Raw genomic sequence first — 21,374 nt, 5'->3', positions numbered from 1 at the left:
TCTGCCTTCACAAAGGGTTAGGATTATCATCTGTTCCCTCAGTCACAGAGACATGAGGCAGCATCACGATACTTTGTGTGTGTCTGAGTGTTTGTGTGTGTGTTTGTGTGTGTGTGTGTGTCCATATTTGCATTTGTCTTGTAATATGTATTCATGCTCTCATGCAAGTCAGTTTACGTGTGTGTGTGTGTGTGTGTGTGTGTGTGTGTGTGTGTGTGTGTGTGTGTGTGTGTGTGTGTGTGTGTGTGTGTGTGTGTGTGTGTGTGTGTGTGTGTGTGTGTGTGTGTGTGTGTGTGTGTGTGTGTGTGTGTGTGTGTGTGTGTGTGTGTGTGTCATCCCACAGAGCTGCAGAGCATGTGATAATTGATGATGACTCATCCATACCTTTGTTTATAATTTTCTATGCGGGAGACATAGAGAAGAGGAGAATTTTGGAAGATGTGTTTAGATGTCAGGTCAGAGGATGTGTTGGTGATATGTGTGTGTGTGTTTGTGTGCTTGTGTGTTTGCGCACGCGCCCAGGAGATGCTGTTGCCTTCCACTAACCCGTGAGAACGGCATTGGAAGAGCTTGTGAGAATCCATGTGTAGGACTGTGGTCAGATGCACTCATTAGGACAAAACATTTTTCAGTGAAAATACAGTTTATTTTGAGAAAGGATAAAATGGGACATTGACCCAGAAACTGCAGGGAACCAGTTAGTTAAGCTCTGTGGTATGGCTCTGGAAAGTGGCTCTGTCTTTCTCCACACACATCAGGATAGATTTCAAAATAACAGGATGTGAATTGAATTAAAATTAGCAGTTTGAGACGTTTTGAACTTTAATAAGGTAGAATTTCTAAAATTGTAAGGTAGAAAAGCTGCCGAACCAAACTGTACCTGAAACACAGCTATTGACCAACATCTATTGGCTCATAAATAAAGACAAGTGAAGTGGCTTCACTAATAATAAACCTTTTCAATACGTGTTAGCGTAATGTCAAATTTGATGAGACATTAATACTATGTTGCTCAGAAGCTGTATTCCAGAACTCAATCATGGGACTTTCTTTATCTTGCGAGTATTGAACAAACCCCTCAAGAAAGTTTGTAAAAATGTCATCTGGGACAGATTTTATATAATAACGGCACAGCTGACATTATACCATTATCCCTAGATCTATGATATTTTACTGGAGATGTTCCAATACTGAAAACACTGATAATACCTCCGACAAGCCTCCAGTAGAGCCTCTAGTCCGATACCATATTTTCAAGTATTTTAGTTCAGATGAAACTTACATTTCTTTTCCTGGAAATCCCTCATTCCTAGTTGCTCCAAAGCAGTTGTGCTGTACTGCCACTGGCTAGTAGAATAGCATAGAAGTGTTTGTTTTTTTTTGCTTGTTTAGCCTTAGCTAGAGCAAGCTAAAATTTGGCGATTTGGCAATATTTCACACTGGAGAGTCCCACAACTAAAACCGCGATTTCAGTTTTCTTGGGTTGCACAAGTGATGCCAGTAACAACAATAACAGTAGGCTGTACAACAATGATAGCAATTGGTTACCAATATCAATACGCCAAGTCCAGGTATCCGAATCAGTATCGGGAAGGCAAAAAGGGAATTGGAAAATCTCTAGTTTATTCAGATATTTGTCTCACAATTATTCTAGAGACAAATGTGACTTTTTATTTAATAAAGAAAATAACTTCTTTCATGAATATTCATTTGAAGTGCGCAAGCTCTACACATCACTTTGAGCTTTAGCGAATGTGTTCAAAATAAATCATCTCAGGCTGCTGGTCATACTCAAGTCCACACGTTTTCAAATAGAAGGGTTTTCCCTGATACTGAACATTGGTTCATACCAAGGTTACCAATATATATATATATATATAACAGACTGCTTATCCTGAGTGAAATCAATCAAGATAGTTTTCAGTAGTGGACATACAAAACCGTTCACACTATATTTCTAGAGAAAGGGGCGGCCTCATTGTAACCTCAGGCTAACATGGACTCTGTTATTATATTTTGCAGCTTAGCAGCTTTGACTCTTGTATCTGTGCTGTTTTTGCCTTAACTGCTGTTTGTGTGGCCCAGTTTCTACATCTACTACAATCATCAGACAAACACAAACATACAGAAGCCACCCAGAAAACATATTCCTCCCCACTAATATCTATATCTTGAGTCCCTTGTTACTTCATACATGTTCTTCCTCAGGGTTTGCACCAGGCAGTAAGTTGTCACTTGGTCTAATTTAGTTGTCAGATGGTTGTAGATTAGTTGAAATTCTAATTGTATACCACCCTAAATAGCACTTTGTAGCTTTGTTTTCAAAGATGCTTTTGGTACAAATCCTCATAATTATTTTTATTGTCTCAGAGCTTCTTCTCTTTTGCTGGTTATGGGCATTGACTGTGTTATAAAAATGTTTGAGTGTATGTCACTGAGATAAATTGCTCACACATTTCCATCATGTCCTTGATTTCCCCATTGGAGTTAAAGTCTGTCACACTTGAAGAAAAGCAATTTTCAAAGACTGTTATGCTGAAGCGGCATTGATCCTAAAGCTTTGTGTCAAACTTTCTTTAAACTATTCTTGTATAAAGCAGACTGATGGTGTAACGTGATTTATTTATATTAATCCCTAAAGGGAGATATTCCACAAAGGTCACAGGTCGGTGACGGCTACAGAACAGCACCTCCGGACCAGGTCCTGATCCTTTCACTGAGCAAAATGGTCCATTACTCACTGTTCCTCAGCCTGCTGCTCAGAAAAAGTGTTGTGAACCCACGTTTGAGTTTCCTCCCTCCAGGGTGCAGCTGTTACCCTGGTCAGGTCGCCCTCAAACAATCACTCGCACTGTCTTCAGAGCAATTTACAGAACAGGACCGAACTGTCCTCAACCTTCAGTTCAGAATCGAGTCTCAGAGCTGCCTCTCTTCAGTGTGTTGCTGTGAAACTCCTCGTGTTCAAAGCTCAGATTGTTATGCGACCTCGATATCATCAGCAGCTTCTCGCGCTTGCTGTAGTCGCGCCTCGCTTGCGCGGCCGGTGACGCGTCCAGCAGCCGCTCCCCTTGCTCCTCCCTGTCCTCCAGCCGCATGTAACCTTTACTGTTGCTCCGGTTGCCGCTGATACTGCGGCTGCTGTTGCTGCGGTCCAGGCGGGGCCAGCTGGGGTGCTTGCGCTGCTCCGGGTGCACGCTGAGCATGCACGCCCCGCGCTCCAGGTCCAGAGATTTGGAGTGGCTGCTGAGCATGTGCAGAGAGTTGTTGGAGCCAAAGTCACTCCTGGCCGCTCCCGGGGAGAGCCAGCAGCCTGAGGTAGAGGAGGGAGCCGGGGAGAGGGAGGACGAGGACATGGAGGAGCAGTGGGATGAGGAGGAGGCCGAGTTACTTCGGTGTAAACTCGGCGGTTTGGAGGCCTTGGCAACCGATGCTATGGGGACCACCAGGGACTCCATGGAGCTCAGGGGCTGCGCCCTCTCCCTGTCTCTCCTCTCTCCTGCCCTGTCCTCCTCAGTGATCACCTCCATCTCTGGCTCATCAATAACGCAGTTGTTGAGCTTTATAACAGGGAGAGTAAAAGCAGAGATGGAGGAGGAGACGATAGAGCGAGCATGGTGTCCTCCCTTCTCTCCGTCTCCGTCCACCGACCACTGATGGTGCATGGAATCTGAGCGACCCAGCCCGGTCCCACAGATGGGCCGATCTTTGTAGAGCGGCGCTAGTAGCCCCGCAAAGCTACAATCCAACCTAGCCTGCTCTCTCTGTCTGTAAAACTCGTCACCCAACAGCACCTCCTCCTCTGTAGAGCCTCCTCCAGCCCGAGAGGAGAACGCCAGGAGGGAGTTGCTGGCCCGTCGAGCTGCGTTATCAACTCCGAAGCCTTCTCTTGCATAGGCGCTGTTGCGGTGTTGTTGTTTTTGCTCCTTCTGCCTGAGGCGATGGATGTCAATAACTGTGGAGTACATGTCTCTCATGTGGATGATCTAGAGCAGAATATAAATATATTGTTAGTGCAGTGGCATTAAGCTGCGGACTGCCTGGCAATGTGTTTAATTTCCCATCTAATACAATTGTTGTTTGACAGTTTGAGATTATTGTGCAATTATGTTGCTGTCAGTTTGTTTGATTCTCACATGGATTACCTGCAAGGGAGGATGGGAGAATAAATTGAATCAAGGAGCGGAAGGTGAGTGCATGAGAGCACAGAACAGAAACAATGGTGGAGGTTGGAAGAAATCTGATCTGCATCTTATGAACAGTTGATGAATATGGATGAGTGCAGTGAGCGTGCCCCTCACTTTTTTAGAGAGTGGATGAAGAACAAAAATGAGAATATGCTAAATGTGAGGTTCATTACATTACAGTGCAGTAAATTTGATCCAGTTCTGGCTTCACATTGCAATTTAAGGAGGGCATCACATTTATAGTTTGTCCTTTTGTCATCACCTATGTGGGCTTTTTCGACAAAAATATATGACCCACAGATACATTCATAGTTCTAGTATTTGAAGTCTATGAGTGCAAGTAGACATCGATATATTTGTGTTTGTGTTTGTGTGTGTGTGTGTGTGTGTGTGTGTGTGTGTGTGTGTGTGTGTGTGTGTGTGTGTGTGTGTGTGTGTGTGTGTGTGTGTGTGTGTGTGTGTGTGTGTGTGTGTGTGTGTGTGTGTGTGTGTGTGTGTGTGTGTGTGTGTGTGTGTGTGTGTGTGTGTGTGTGTGTGTGTGTGTGTGTACCTTTGTTTCTCTGTCTCTGTTTTCATGAAGAATGGCATTAGCACAAATAAAGATAAAAATCCCGATGCCCATGGTGAAAGGCCCGAACATCTTCATCCGCTCCGAGTGAAGATGCTGTTCCAGGAACCTCGTCAGAGCCCCCCCTGTCTGCTTGGAGGCAGTACCTACATGAACAAAACATAGAGAGATTAAAGGGTCAGTGTGTAGGGTTTAGAGACATCTAGTGGTGAAGCGTCATGTTGCAGCTGAGTACCCCTCACCTCTCCCTCACCTTCCAAACATGAAAGAGAACCTGTGGTAGCCTTCAGTTGACATAAAAACTCAAAAGGTGTTTAGTTTGTCCCGTCTGGCTTACTTTAAAAAACATGGTTGCCTCCGTAGAGAAGACCCTTGTGACGTAAATATAAAAGTATTTAAATATAAAAGGTCCATTCTAGGGTAAAGGAAACAGAAATGTGTACAGTTAGATATAACGATGCTGACACGTAGCCTTTGGGCGAGAGCTTGTGTGCGATGTGTATGCTTTTCTGGTTTGTTTGTGCAAACGTGAACGCGGCTCCGAGAAGGAGATGTAAATGATTCCGTCTCAAATCAAATTTGAATGTCGGGGCTACCGGACACTTGACACCAAACACACGCAGTATGAAGGCATTTATCTTTTTTCTCTGAAGTGGTCACCAGTTACCTCAATTGTATGGGATTTGGGGAGTTAGTGAATTCTAATTTTTCGGTGATCTATCCCCTAATACTATGTGGTACGAAGCCGGTTATTATCCAATGGTTCTTTCCTTCCCTTGCACATTATGACTCCTTCTGGAAAAACCCTCACCCCTCTCTGTGACGGACATCTTGGCTCCATCTCCTTCACCTGTGGAAGATGACTTGTCTCCTCCAGCTGCTGCAGTCTTCGATCCCTCTCCAGTCGCTGATTTGGCCAAGGGGGTGGTTTCCCCATGCGGCCAGTAACCCAGGGTCGCCATGCAGATCCCTATGCCTAAGATGACCAGTCCAAGGAGGAGGAAAAACCCAGAGGCGGAGTAGAGGCGGAGCCGGCCACGTACCACCACAACATCGGTGCGTCGTTTTCTTTTTCTGAATGGATAGAAGTGAAAGAAAACACCATGGAGACTTAAATTTAGTGACATATAGTGTAAAACCTGTCAACTGTAACAACTGGCCCAAAATAATGTCCCCAATTCTCTTTTAAGTTAATCTGCAATCACAGGTCTTAGACAACCTTTTTTCATTAACATTAAATCTGGGAATATAAGCTTGAGACAGGCACCTGGGAGCAGTCTCTGGGACGGGGTTCCCCACACCGGGGGATGTAGGCTGTCCGGGTCGAAGCTGAGAGCGGGCAGAGTCCTGGCGTTTTAGCTTGGCCAAGCCTGTTAGCACACCGGCTGCCGCAGTCATGCTTAACCTGCAGGTTCACAATGTACACACACATTAGTCACGAGTTTAAAATAACAAGTACTGTACGTCCAGCATCTGTTGTGAAGGCGTGTTTATGCCATGCATCATCAAGTGACCGCTTGGAGCTGATGATTTCTAATCTTATAAAACTATGCAAATTAAAGGTTCAGTGTTTAAGGTTTAATGACAGCTCGAGGTAAAGTTGCATGTTGCAGATAAATACCCCTCACCCCAACTGTGGTAGCCTTCAGTTGTCATAAAAACTCAAAAGGTGTTTAGTTGATGTAAATATAAAGTACTTAAATATAAAGGGACCATTTTAAGGTAAAGAAAACACCAATTTGTACAATTAAGACTATCACACAATAGTGAAAACATCACTAGGATTATTTCATATTCAGTTTCTGCCAGTAGATCCCTTTCACCTAGATCCTAATCACTGAACTTTAATAAAAGAACAAAAGAAAAATTTTTTTAGAAAGAGACATAAATATCGACACGCATTAATACGAAGAAAAAACAAAAGCAGTGAGAATATTTAATAACAAGGGAGGCACATATGCATTTCAGCATATAGCCAAAGTCTGCCAGATGCTCTGTATATAGGAGGTGACCAACACTCCCCCACAACCATGGAGGTTGAACCAGTTCCAAGAATCGCAGCTCCATTTGTCGTCTTTCCTGCTTATATTTGTATTCTTTGGATATTTTTGACACAAGTTTACATGGAAAGTGCGTCAAGACTTTAGCCGTCTTTCAAAGTAAGAGGAATTCTATTCACAGTCAAGCAGTGACACAGAAGTGAGCATCCAAAGGAGAACACACCCAGTACACCGATCCTATCTGTTTACTCTTGATGTTAAGCTGATGACTGTCAGCCTTGGAGTCAACACGGACAGGGGTGGGTGGGTGTGTGCGTACTTGTATTTATTTTTTGCAGGATGTTTGTTTACTGCTCTTCCTGTGTGCATGGGAGAGAAACTCTGCCGTTAAAGAAGCGGGAGGATCAGAGAGCTCGGAACTCGACATGCCGCTCCGGATTGTGTTTGCATTTTTATTGTCACCCTATTGTTGCTGGTGAAAAGAAACGGAAACGTGGAAAAGTGGAGAAAGCTGCAAATGATCATGTTCGAATGAATCCTAGTCTTTCTACTCGCCAGCTGCTCCGATGTCTATTAATAGTTGATACAATTAAGAGTTAAAGACTTAAAAACAAACACAGGCTTATTTTAGCAGCCTTCATTTGTTTTTAAATGCCTGTTAATCTAGGCTCACATGAGCATTATTCTGTGAAGCACAAGAGGATTAAATAGACGTTGAATAATGAAGGTACTGAATGGGAATGGAAATATAAGTAGGGGAGAGTGGGGTAATGTGGGACATTTTTTACATTTGCTCCCCTCTAGGTGAGCTAAAATGATATATCAGTAAAATGTACACATTTACCATTAATTCAGAATGTTTTCTAGTAATGGAAATGATCATAATGTCTTCAGGACAAAGGGCAGTGAAAATATGATTGTTTTTAAAAAAGTGGTCTTGTGTCCCACTTTTTCCACTTTAAAACTACCATAACAACACATGTTGTAATAGTTCAAATCCCGACAGCTAGATTGACAACCACACCTTCCAAAACTAAGTGGGGATTGGTCAATTAAGCACATTTATGATTATTATGATTCATGTGATCTCTTGCACACCCTAGCTTACCTGCACATTGTTTCTCTGTCCAATTGGCCGGGACAGGGATATTGTTTTTCTTTGCGTATTCAAATGCCAGTTCACGCCACTTAACTGGAGCAAGGCCATGGAACTGGTCAGCTGGTTGTTGAAGTGTTTGGTAAGCTCCTCCTCTATCTCATCTGTGAATATTCTCTTTACCGCAGCTACTGCACCCCAGGCTACTGATTTTACTTTCCCTTTCTGATTTTTCTTCATGAATCTTTTGAGGGTTGTCTTGTCAATATTTCTATCCCTTCCATCTTTTCTTAAGGACTTCTTTCCTTGCATGACCTCAGCGGCTGCACTCTCCATCTCTGCGAGGGGTGTTTGGCCCCAGGTTGTCTTCCTGGTGTATAGTTTCTTGGCATGATGGCTTTTTTACAATGTTTATGACATTAAAAATAAAACATATATAATGAAATATAACACTAGAATATGTTTAAGACTAAACTTAACTTGTGCTTCATGGTCCACAGCCACCGCTTTAGAAAAAACAACATCTCTTAGCAATTCAGGCTAATCTTCAGCTAGCATCAATCACATGGTTTTATATGTTGGAAGTTCAACAACATGTATGATATAAGTTTTTCTACCTGATTCAATTTGTTTTGACACAACAGTTGATTAAGTTCAAAGCAAGAAAATTTGCTTTTACATGTAAAAAACACATCACAGCACTAACTTCTCCTTCATGGCAAGGGGGGAATGGGAGGGGCTTGAAAACATAATGGTCAAATACCACAAATGTGTTCCGTTGCCTAGATACAGGGGGTGACTCTCATTACCCGATCTCCCACATTACCCCGCTCTCCCCTATCTTCATTGCTACAGGTTCATTAACATTGTTTGTTGTGTGCCACGTTGGAACTCCTGCCTTACCTTTGGCTGTTACATCGTTTGTGTCACATGTTGGTAGCCTTAAGTTCAAATAGGACTGTGACGCATCATTATTAATTAGAAAATAATTGTGACTCATTAATATCAATTGGAATCTGATATTTATGTAACTGAGAGAAATTACTTTTAGTTTGAATATGATTGGTAAATGAGGTGAGCTTACGGCCCAATCAATGTGCTTTAGAAATCTGGCGAAATGTAATGATTGACAGCTGATCGTGACTCGTGATTGGTTGAGTGGGTGGGACCTTGTTCCTGCAGCTCCATCCAATTATCGCTACTGCACTGACTCCATCTTTGACGGAGGGAGCAGCGCAGGATATTTAGGGTTAATTTCTAGTGGAAGGAAGAGAAGATGGGTCTTCACTCTTTATCGACATTCTACGGTTTAGATTCTACTGTACAAAGCCACAGGGGTTGTTGTGATGCACTGTTTGTAGTTTGAAAGTGTCTGAAATGCATTATCTTTAATAAAAAAAATATTAATTAGTTCCATCTTTTCTGCACAGTGTAAGTCAATACGCATAAAATGCTGAAGCGGATTAAGCATGGAAATGAGAACACACCCATGACCTTCGCTTGACTATTTATTAATTTCCACATCTCCCTTACATGTCCCTCCCCCCCTCTCTCTCCCATTCTCACTCTATCTGATAATGCATTCTGGTTGTGACCCTGAATAATTCACCCCCCCCCCTTCCTCCACTTCCTTTTCTCCTCCCCAAGCTTCACCCTCTCGCCTCTCTCTCTGTTTGTCTTTCTCCTCCTCCACCCAATGTCCCCTTGGATCTATTTTTAATCTGTCTCTAATTATAATTTTCCTCTATTTGGTCACTCTCCTCCTCCTTCGCTCCCTTCCTTTCTTTAGTCTACATGTCTCAAAGCTATGAATGTAAAAAAAAAAAAAAATCTATATCAGACCAGGATAACTAGGGGTAGTTAGCTTAACTAAGTGGGAATCACACGTGAGACCAGATGTTCTCTCCTTCTTGCTTTCTTGTCTCCGTCTCACATTTGTCTTGTTCATGTCAGTCATCTTATGGGTGTTGCTGCTGTAGGAAGTTGCTTTACCACAGATGGTGAATAACACAAGGACAAATACAACAAGCCGGTTCTCTCATTTGTTTTTTTCTGCTCTCCCTCCGTCTGCCTCTTTTTTATTCTCTTCTAGCGTGCGTCAAACGGGAACCCACACAGTGTGGCAAGAGCGTGTGGGGGGGGGGGGGGGGGGGGGGGGGGGGCGGTATTTCCTCTGTTTACTGAAAGGAGAGAAAAAGGACGGCTCGGGAGGACCGGAGAAGAGGTGACGGGGGGGGCTTTAAAGAAAGATGTACAGGCGCACACTGTGTTTCCAACAGCCGATGTACCTGGGAGCGACTCTGAGTCATAACCATAAACTGAGAACCCGTTTCAAAAGCTGTGCACAAAAAGAGGATGACAGCTGTTTTGATGAGACAAAGTGGGTTCGATGAGCGGATGGGAAGAGGAGAGAGAGGCTTGAAATTAGAGGAGAGAAGAGTGAGGTGAGGACAGGACCGAGCCGGGTGCATCTTCAGTTTTAACAAGGCTGCTGTAAGAAACAATTGGAGCGGAGCTAACGAAACACTGTCCTAACAGGCACACCAGCAGGCTAATGAGGAACCAGTTAACACGACTGTGGCACAGAAAGTCCGGGGTTGTGCAGTGACCGCATGAGATGACGAGGTTAAATTCCAGCACTGGTTTTAAGAGATTCAAGATTCAATTTTATCCCCACAACAAGAAGGTTGATCGGAATATGTCCTGACAGGCTAACTGCCCTTAAAAAGGCATAAATCCTAAAAGTAGTGGTAAAACCAGAATGGCTCTCAGAAGAGTACCCTCCACCTCCAAGGCCAAACGGTCCCCTTAAATTCAATCAAGCTGCACCAAATTGCACACGCTAATGGATATTAGTCCTCTAAAAATGATAGATTTTGTATTCATCATGATTCATAAATTGTTCCTCAGGGAAATCAATGGAAATGTAAGAAATGCGGATGAATAGGAGGTAAGATTCTCTGCGTTAATCATTTAAATGGTAACAGGTGGATCCTCTGATATTTCTCTTTAAAATGACAGAAGAATTGACATTACAACTTTATTCTGGTTATATTCAGACTTTATTCTCGAAATCTCAGATTTGTTGCCCTTTACTACTCCATCGCATAAAATAAGTAAATAAAATGTTAAAGTAAATAAAACCTATATATAAACATGTACAGACGGATAAATCACAGCATGGTATACAAACATTGTTTTTGCATGTTGAATATACAAAAGGAAATCCTAACCCAGTCGTGAAGAAATTAGTGTGAATATGTTCTGTTTTCTGCCACAACATTGTCTAGTTTGGTTGGAACTAACCCATGAAAATCATATACGTATGAATATATCGTATGAATATAATATTCGTTTTTTTTTTTCTTTTTTACTTCTCTTCAGATAACACTTAAAAATAATAAGAAATCCACTGCTCCATTTCCCATTTAACTGCCTTGATTAACATTTTTTCTAAACAAAAGTAAAATGAATAATGAAGTAGCCTGCAAGGGATCATTTATAGAGACTAAACTGCTTCCGGTGTTTTTCTGTGCATGCTCAAAAAGTGTGGCAGGAAAAGTATTCAAACAATTTGAGACACCTCAACCTTCAGCGAGCAGATTCACTCGGTCACTGGAGACATTTCATCATTTACTCTTCCATGAGTAACACGCACAGAAACATTCCCACTGGCAGATATTACACATTCTGAGCCACAACGCTTCCTTGGTGAGAATCCTCTGCGTCTCTGTGCAAGGGAATGCATTTGGTCGTATGATAAAAACCTAATCTATAGGAGACGTCACATGATGTATTGTCCCTATAGCAACTACATGTGCTGCTGCTAGGTGACAGGTTTCTATAGCAACTAACAGATGTGTGCACCGGAATGACAAGTACAGTCAACGTTACTGTATCCTGTCAACAAAGGGGGGAGTGGGGCCTTTCCATGGATCACTGTGAGCCTTTATTTCAATTGTGCAGATATTGAGCAAAAAAAATCCCTGTGTCATGATTGGAGGAGATGGTTGGAACTTGGACATCCAGGATAAAGACAAGCAACAAAGACTTGTACATTTAAGGTGCTTGCAAAAGGGTGAAAAAGGCATAATCTGCACTCTGCACACATGTACACATTAGCATTGCTTTCAGGGTGTTAATTACTGCTTGTTTGTGTGATTTGCTCTAAAGCTCTGCAGTTCGGCAGTCACACGATAGAGAGCAAAGCACTGAGAGCATGGAAGAGAACAAAGCATGTGGTACAGGAAGAGAAAAGAAGTGAGGAAGGTGGAGATAAAGTTGGGACAGATCTGGAGGGGAACGAGTAAAAGACGGAGCACCCTTTATCTACATGTCAGAAACTCCAGAGACTTTTTTTTGATTCTGGAAACACGTTGATGAAAAAAAAAGTTTTGTCTCAAATTACCCACTCGAATGAGCTGTGAGTGAATGCCTCATAGAGGAAAACATATAATATGGACGCAGATGGAGGAGGGAAAGCAGTACGGAGAGATGAAATGAGAGGAATGAGCAGGAAGATAAAAATGGAGCTTGGTGGAGAAAGAAAAACTGGCATCCATTACTATATGTTCCCATTATCGTTATAGTGGGTCATATGCTTTTGTTTCTGAGGCATTAACTGCTCTGGTAAGGTTGACTGAAACCAAATTGCTCTAATAAATGTGAAGTATCAATGGCGCAGCTGGGTTTTAGCGAGACAGACAAAACCCCCGCTGCTGCAGTGAAGGTCACCTGTCATTATATCATGGAAACACGTAAGACTGCCCTCAGAACAAGACCTATTTCTGTCTCAGTCAGAAACGGTGGACTATCTAAAGGTGTTAAGGACAGAAATAAAGTGAACAATATATTCATATTTTGTTCAACCTGCTCCTGACACCATTTTAAACTTTAAAAAACGACATAAAGACAGTGTCAAGTGTTAATGTCAGACGCAACTACTTCATTTTAAAGTACACCCAGGCCAAAGTCAAGCACAATATTACTCACACAGTACAAACTGGTGGAGAACACTCTCATAACAAGAAAATAGAGTTTATGTTTTATGTTTATTTTCCTGCGTTGAAAATTTAAAATGAATTAATTAAAATCTAAAAACATACCTGAACTATTACACTATCTTACTGTACAATACTGTACTGTGATACATTATATTTCTAATGTGTAGTGTAGTGTATTGTAGAAGTGTATATGGTATAGCAAAGTATATATAGTATAGTGTAGGATAGTATACTTTAGTATTGAATAATAAAGACTATATATACTAGTACTGCACAATATACCATATATACTATTCTATACTACACTTTGAAGTACAATAATACAAATGTGTAGAATATGGTGTGGTATAATGTATGGTGTAATACATATATATATAGAATAATGCAGTATAGAAAAGTATAATTTATATTGTATAGTACATATGGTCTAGTACAAACATTTTTATAAACTATATCTGGTATAATACAATAAATAGTGTAGTTTGAAAGTGTGAATATAAATGTACACATCTCTCTCTCATCTCTCATCGTCATCCGCTTATCCGGGGTCGGGTCGCGGGGGGAGCAGCTCAAGCAGGGGGCCCAAGACTTCCCTTTCCCGGGCCACATTGACCAGCTCTGACGGGGGGGATCCCGAGGCGTTCCCAGGCCAGTGTTGAGATATAATCTCTCCACCTAGTCCTGGGTCTTCCCCGAGGTCTCCTCCCCACTGGACGTGCCTGGAAAACCTCCCAAGGGAGGCGCCCAGTGGGCATCCTTACCAGATGCCCGAACCACCTCAGCTGACTCCTTTCTAAGTAAAGGAGCAGCGGCTCTAATCCGAGTTCCTCACGGATGACTGAGCTTCTCACCCTATCCCTAAGGGAGACGCCAGCCACCCTTCTGAGAAAACTCATCTCGGCCGCTTGTACCCGCGATCTCGTCCTTTCGGTCATCACCCAGCCCTCATGACCATAGGGGAGGATAGGAACGAAGATCGACCGGTAGATCGAGAGCTTTGCCTTGCGGTTCAGCTCTCTTTTCGTTACAACGGTGCGGTAAAGCGAACGCAATACCGCCCCCGCTGCTCCGATTCACATATATATATATATATATATAAATAAGTTGATATAATATAAAATATGTAATGACAGTATAGCATAATTTAGCAGAGAATTTGTGCATAATTTTTCTATTATTTTGAAATATATATTGTTTTTGTTTATCGTATTGTGTTGGATAATATGTTCACTATGTTCACTAGTAAACTATGTTCATATTACACTAATCAGGAGATAATCACTTCACCAAATGGCTGATGGGAGGAAATGCAGTTACAGTCAGAAACACAAATCCTCTTATAGCTAGTGACTTCCATCAGCCTGTAATGGAAGAAGGTCACATTCTCCTTTTCACAGTGTCCATGTTTGCTTTCTGCATTCCTGCGTTATTGCTCACAGATGTGATGCTTTTTGGCAGCAGAGTGTCAAGTGCTGAACGTCCAAAAAGCTTTAATAAATCCTCTGACAGATGAGTATTCAAAACAGACACTGCTGCAACCAGATTTCTGCACAATGATAAAGTATGTATGAAAACAGTTTTTTCGGTGTCAGCTAAATACAGGCCGAATAAAAAAACTGCCTCACAAACTGCTCTCAGGAAGCTCCAATAAACAGGAGCTGTGATAACGGGTTGAAACAAACATATGACACCGAGCTGTGAAATGGATTACAAAGCGTGATGTGCCCCTCGGAAGAGAGATATCTTTCTCCCGGCCACACGTTTCATCCGTTCACTTTGTTGATTCCCCGATGTGGAATTCCGTGTCGGCTTTTCCAGGAGGGGCAGAGGTCGGAGTCAGCTGTGGAGCAACACCCCCTCAGCTGCTTGTTCAAACAAGGCAATCTCTATCACCCTGAAATCTCCATCACCCTGCTGTCCCCAAAATCCCTCCTCCATGTCGCTTACTTTGATGTCGGCCTTGTGTGAGATATTTGATCTTCCTGGTTTCATTCCCCTTTTCCCTGCATTCTTTGTGACATGTGACACTGCTGTTGCCCTGAAGAAAGTTGAGAACAGTTGAAGCGGCCAACCACCCCCCCCCCCCCCCCAAGTTAAATTCATAGTTCTATTTTGTTTGGCGCAGGGCTCCAGCTGAATTCTTGTTATTGTTAAATGAAAGATCATGGTAACAAGACAAAACAAAAGAGGATACGTTTGTCCCTTTAACTTCCTATTTTGGAAACCAGTGTCCTTAACTTATTAATACACCAAACTAAAAACTGTGCACAAGCGTTTGTACTTTTTGAGCCGCAGGTCACCCAACCGTAAGTTGAAAGCTAATATGCACAGGCACACAGATGCGTTCAGGTTTTCCAGTTGATTATGCAGCATTAACTTCGTAAAGGATGGATGGTAGAAATGAAGAAGGTCAACTTGTTTATGATGTCATTTCATTGGACAACAGGGGCTGGCTGCTCCATCTGGACACAGACCCGGTGGTATGACTAGTTTGGCCTAAGCCCAATGCAGAGTTTGTACCAGAGTCAAAATAGCAGCCTAGTCAATGGTCGATGTAAAGGCTCATTTATGCTTAACTTTAGATTTGTTAACAGAAACAAACAGAGCCTTCTGTCCATATTCTGCATTTGTTTTGTCTATATTTATGCGCATCTTCTAAAGGCTTATGGATATGGAAGAAACAGAAAAAATATTGCAGTACCGCTGGAAAACACGGGGGGCGATGTAGCCAATAGTTAAAGCAAGACGATCATAGGACGCAACAAAGACAGTTAAATGATGGTGGATATCATTGTGGCAAAACCTCGCAAGTTGGTAAGAAACTACAGGTGTCTACATGAAACAATGTTACATTTGAAGTATGATGGCCGTGAAGGTTATATCATTAAAAACAGATATATCTCCCTTTGACGGTCTACTAGTTTCACAGATGGAAAAAAAAAAAAAAACGTTTCACAGAAAATGATGCGTCTACTGAACAAGCGACCCAATCAGCAGGCTTTCAGCAGTGAAAGAGTATAGTGAAAGGCAACACCAATTACAGATATACTGTAAGTGGAGCCAGAGAACCTATTGACATATTTCGTTTTCTTGCACTTTGAATGAATCAACAGTTTGCAAGCGCTGTCTCCAGCCCCACAAGCATTAGATTCTCTTTGATTTTACACCGGTGGATCTTTTAGTAAAGTCCCTACAATGGTGAATCTCAGCTGAACATCACACCAAGATATACTATAAGTAAACCTGCTCCTTTAAGATCCCTCACCAATATGTTTGTCTATATACCCGCCCAGGAGGAGGCCACACACACCGGGGAGAGATTTCCTAGAAACTGCGGGACATCTGCTATTTCTGGCTTCATCGATGGTGTTCGCAAGCTTTCAGGCACAATCTAAAAACAAGCAACTTTTTTGTGTAAAAGAAAGGCTTTTCACTCCATGTGCATTCAGGTTGTGTGCCATGCTGACAAGAAAAAGGAATTGATGTGTTGGTGCGTTGGTATGGGTCTGCCCATGATGCACACGTCTTGAGGGAGAGCGCAGTGGCAGGAGTGTGAAGGGAGAGAGGGGTCTGGGGTCGTTGACTCCAACATGATTTAACTATTATAAACTGGCAATTACAATAGGTTTGATATGACTTGAAAGCAACATTAGGCTTCCTTTCAGTCTGGAGGTCGGTTACAGGAAGTCAACAAACTCCATGTGTCCATAAAGAATAAAAGTCAAAATCTCTTCTCAACAAGTGCAACAGAGCTAACAGGAAAGTGTATAAAATCAATGTATGGCCCCCTCGTGGCTGACAGTATAAATCCATCCTCTTCCATGCACTGGGATTGGATAGGAACCAAACTAAGAAGTCAGAGTGCAGGTAAAATAATTTTGTTCTGTCATTTTGGGTAATTGATATAGTTTCTTATGCTATAAAAGTGGTGAAACTCCAGGATCAGGAAGTGGGGAGAAGCGTCATCCATCTTTATCTAGTTACATGTGTGTACACACCCACATAGTCCTGTGCAGTTGTTATTACGTCTTCCCGGGTTGAATCAGTTCAAAATGAGAATCTTGTATTCTATGGAAATCGAGTCAAGTTGAGAAAAATCCCAACTGAAGTCTCTGCTTCCCTGGTGAGCTGTAAACCCCAAAACACAGACAACCACATGGCTGATGGGATAAAAATTGTGTCATGTTCATTTTATGTGAAGTTCCTTTGGGAAATGGGCCTAATAGTGAAGGTGTGTTGGTGTGCATTGCTTTACTCCTACAGACTCGCGGTCAAGGGTGAGTCATCTGTCTGGAGAATATGTCACTTTGTGTTTCCCGCTGACCTTTCTGCAGCACACTTCCTGATTGATGCGAGCACTCGAGCAGCAGCCTCTTCACCATCTTGTTGGTCTATTTCCACACGATTGTGATGATGTGAACTGCTTTTATAAAAAAACCTTGCATCCTTCACTCACCATCATCACCTGCTTCTGATAGATAAAATCAAATTGCTGAATTGAATTTAGGTTTGGAATTGAATCATCGGACGCTCCAGCCCAACACGAGCAGGCGCGGGTGTGTGTGCGTTTGTGTGTTGATGTACCGTAGTTCGCCTCCTGTTGATTTGAGCAAAATGACTCATTCTGTCTTCCTCACAGTCTCAATTGTCAGTTAGTCACCCACACTCATCATGAGGCCCCCCCTCCCCCCCTGATCTGCAGCAGTGGTGTCCAAACTGGAGACGTGGGACCTTTATGGGTTCCATGACTTGATTCTAAATGCCCCCTGTCCCCATTTTATGAATTAATTAAGATAACAGTCCTTATTTAATTTGGCTGCAAACAAGTGTCATGAATCAGATCAACTGGAGTATTTTTCCTCATATGGAGTCTTGCTCATTTCTCAACAGGGGTTTTTTAAAGTGGCAAAGTGAAGCAGCTGCTCCCCTGCCAGTGGGGGCATTTAAACAGGATCATCCAGATAGCGTGATATCTGTGAGGGAGGGTTAATCTAAAAGTCAAACGGCGTCTTAATGATCTTCGTATAATACTTGGATGCATTTCTGTGCAGTAAAAAAATGTCTCACTATCCACCATTTGGCTCCACAGGTCTTTTCAACAGCTCTCAAGGTGAGTGCTCCTCCTAATTAACCACCATGAGGTCAGTCACACCACGCACAATGAAACCAGCAGCAGAGCATCCTTGTGGTTAAGTCCTCCTTCTCTGAAAAATGTGTTTAGCTCCTTGTGTCTTTTACTTTGATGTGTGACCTTCGCTGTGCGGAATTTGTTACTAGAAAGCTGTTTTAAGCTGTGTTAAAAGAGCAGGTTGTGAAATCCCCTCTGGAAGCCAATCACGATCCAGATATGGGCTGATGGACACTAAGAGCAAATACAGAACCAACGAGACATTTCGTTCCCACTAGCTTAACCTTTGCATCGATAATAGAGTCCACAGCTGATTATTATACTAAATAATACACGTGTGAGAGGGTTATGATGACTGAAAGTGACAGTTCCCCCTTTAATGATGATCCTATATATGAGGCAGGATATTGACACCATGATTTCTTACATTAATTATGAGATGCCGGCATGAAGGAGTGTTCATCGGAGGCTTCGCACAATTGAGAAATCAATCAATACAACTACTATTTAACAAGGCAGGAAGGAGCTGATGATATGTTATAACAACACATCCTACATTAAGAGTTAAGATCCTTGCACACCAACTCCATAGTAATTATCAGAAACTGTTTGCACTCCTACTCCGAAAGTATCAGGTTCAATTTGCTGCGATTTTCTCATCCGTCAAAGTCGTCTCCAGAGAGTTGCTTGAGATGTTCAGGATCAATTGGATCTGAGAAATCTGTTTTTCTTCTGTTTAATCAGCTGTCTCAGTGTTGGTGGCATATCAAAACAGAACTACTAACATCCTGAAATCCTGATCACTTCCCACCTCCTGGATCAGAACATGGAATTCTCCTTAGAATGGGATGGACCCAATGTTTTCCTTTTTCAAGAAGTAGAGGAACACAAAATCCTCCTCACTGCTGGACTCCATTTTACCTCCTACTGAAAATATGATAAAACATACTCAGGGTGCAAGGTTTCTGTGTTTTTTTTAGATGACCAAATTAAAAAACGTTAGTAAACAATACAGACTTGCAATGACCTTTACTCACCTTGTATTATTACCCAATAATACACTACGTGATGTTATACTGAACATGACAGTTCACCCTGTAATGATGACCTTTGACCCGTTGAAGATGGAGCAAATATTGGCACCATGCCTTATTAGATTAAGTAATGATAAAAAGATAGCTTCCTGACATGGAGGAGGGATCATTTCAAGCTTGGCACGATGAAGGGATCATGGGATTCATAAACAAAACAGCCAATATTGAACTGTCCCAACTATTAAACATTATTCTGTCCAACAAACTGACAGTAGAAAGAGGACAAATAGTCACTAAAAGACTGTAAGTCTATCAGAGGCTGTTAATTGCGGTTAAACTCTCCTGTTCATCAAATATGGATGAAATCCTGATTAAATATGGATGGAGGTAAAAAGGATGGAGTGAGGAGCTGTCAACTTGGCATGTGTCACGATGAGTGAGTGTTTAAGAGTTGGAGGTCAAACACAGCTCAGCTCTTACCTTCACAAAAGCGTCGGACTGTCACTGTGCCATTAAGCATGGAGGGGGATCAGGCTGTAACCTGGGGGAGAGTAAGAAGCCATCCTCCTACTTTGAAGACTACTTCCAGTAAATCGCCATACCGGGGGGGAAATGAGGATGACAGGAGACATGCAGCAGCTCAGTTCTTGACTACATCCAAGGTCTCTGGTGGAGACTCTGTGTTGGCATCGGTACAGTTTGTCTGGGTCAAATTCAAATCCGAGATCCTTCTCTTTTTGCGCGGAGACCGTTTTACGCCAATACGCAGAGTCTGTGCGCTCAGGACAAAGAAGCGGGTGAAACAGCCTCCTAATTACGATAGAGGGGGAAATCCTTTAACGCATCCCGCCTATTTAAAGTGGTAATGCACAGCTTGTAATCCTCGAGATGAGAAATATCCTGTATTCGACTGAAGAACAAAAAAGACGCTCGTTCCTGGTTCCGCTCAATGCGTAAAACTCTCCGTTTCCCCGGGTTTTTCCCGTCCGAAAACTTGGTTTCGCGTAGAAAAGAGGAAAAATAAAAGGTTAAAAAGGATGTTGTATTTTAAGAACAAACGGTTGAGTACTGTACACCAGCGAGAAAAGCGTGTTTCTCCTCCTGTGAGCCGGAGAGAAGACGCGGCGGCTCCATCCAATTCCTCCAAAGCGCTTCTTCTGCGCTTGTGGGAATGTGCGAAGCTCTCCGAGTGCGTGCGTGTGCCTGCGGGCGTGTGTGTTTGCGTGTGCGTGTGTGAGAGAGAGATGTATTTGTGTGTGTGCGTGTTAATGTTGGGAAACAAGGCACTGTGCCACGCTTTCTTTCTTGGATGTGTAGGGCGCAAAGGAGATGCCTAAATGATGATGCACAGCGTGGAGAGGAGACACACGGATCAGCGTGTCATGTTCAGTGCATTTCTATGGGAGCAATAAGAAGCATGGATTTTGAAAAAACACACAAGTTGTGCAAATGCAACATTCCTGCAGCAACAAAACCACGATGGAAAAGTGTGTTCAGCTATAATTGTCTAATAGCTGCAGTGTTGGCCTGAGAGTTACTCTTTGTGTTTTCATATATTCCCACAGGTTGGAGGCACACACACACACACACACACACACACACACACACACACACACACACACACACACACACAGAGTGAGAGAGAAAGAGAGGGCAGCAAAAACGTTGCAGATGTTGGCAGTATGTCATTTCCTGTATTGCACGCTGGACATGATTCAAAGAAAATACACATGCTGTGACGAGGTTAAGACAATATTAGACATAATCTGAGCAATGTGTGTGTGTTTGTGTTTGTGTGTGTTTGCGTGTGCGTGTGCGTGTGCGCGTGTGTGTGTGTGTGTGTATATATGCGTGTGTGTGTGTGTATATATGCGTGTGTGTTAGTGAGTCAAGTGCTGGTTCAGTTGGCTGAGATGAAGCTGGTAAGAAATGAAATACCCTGAGGCCAGAGGAGAACAGTCGACACAGAACACACACTCGGACACACATCGTTGTGATGTCATGTCGCTCCTCTGGTGACATTCTCAACCTCACAACTGACCATGACATGTCTGACCTCAACCACAACCTTGGCTCTAATTATAACCCACCCTCTGTACCCCCCACACATAATTAAAAACAATAGCCCTGTGGGTGTCCGCATGCATCTCAAAACACAAAACAAAATTCGCACAGACTCTAATGAACGCTTTGACTCCTTTGGAGAGATCAGGAGGTGGTTGAGATTCATGCTGAAGTCCCATCCCTGCAGCGGCGGTCATTGGCTTTGCTGTATTTACATTCCATAAAGGATCGAAATGAAAACACACTGCAGCGAGGGGAAAGAGAGAAAGAGACCGAATAGGAGGAGGAAGACGGCGA

At 42.6% G+C, this 21,374-nt stretch overlaps 1 protein-coding gene across 1 annotated transcript; it reads right to left on the bottom strand.

The window, feature by feature from the left end:
* Positions 1 to 630: 630 nt before the first annotated feature.
* tmem200a (transmembrane protein 200A) lies at positions 631 to 20,156 on the bottom strand. Its single transcript, XM_062410678.1, has 5 exons — positions 19,494 to 20,156; positions 6,020 to 6,157; positions 5,564 to 5,826; positions 4,735 to 4,898; positions 631 to 3,983 (listed from the first exon to the last, which is right to left on the bottom strand). Exons 2-5 carry the CDS (start codon positions 6,148 to 6,150, stop codon positions 2,904 to 2,906), a joined length of 1,638 nt encoding a protein of 545 aa, XP_062266662.1. The 5' UTR covers positions 6,151 to 6,157; positions 19,494 to 20,156; the 3' UTR covers positions 631 to 2,903.
* Positions 20,157 to 21,374: the final 1,218 nt, after the last annotated feature.

This window comes from Platichthys flesus, chromosome 18, assembly GCF_949316205.1.
Source record: "Platichthys flesus chromosome 18, fPlaFle2.1, whole genome shotgun sequence".
Lineage (NCBI taxonomy): Eukaryota > Metazoa > Chordata > Actinopteri > Pleuronectiformes > Pleuronectidae > Platichthys > Platichthys flesus.
This window is presented reverse-complemented; position numbering and strand designations above follow the sequence as displayed.

Bases quoted from the DNA above. Each gene is read 5' to 3' on its own strand.
- tmem200a (XM_062410678.1), bottom strand. From the start codon at position 6,150: ATGACTGCGGCAGCCGGTGTGCTAACAGGCTTGGCCAAGCTAAAACGC. The intron at 4,899-5,563 runs GTGAGGGTTTTT...TTGTTCATGTAG, and splicing joins GATGTCCGTCACAGAGAGGG to GTACTGCCTCCAAGCAGACA. The intron at 3,984-4,734 runs GTACACACACAC...ATTCTGCTCTAG, and splicing joins ACAGAGACAGAGAAACAAAG to ATCATCCACATGAGAGACAT.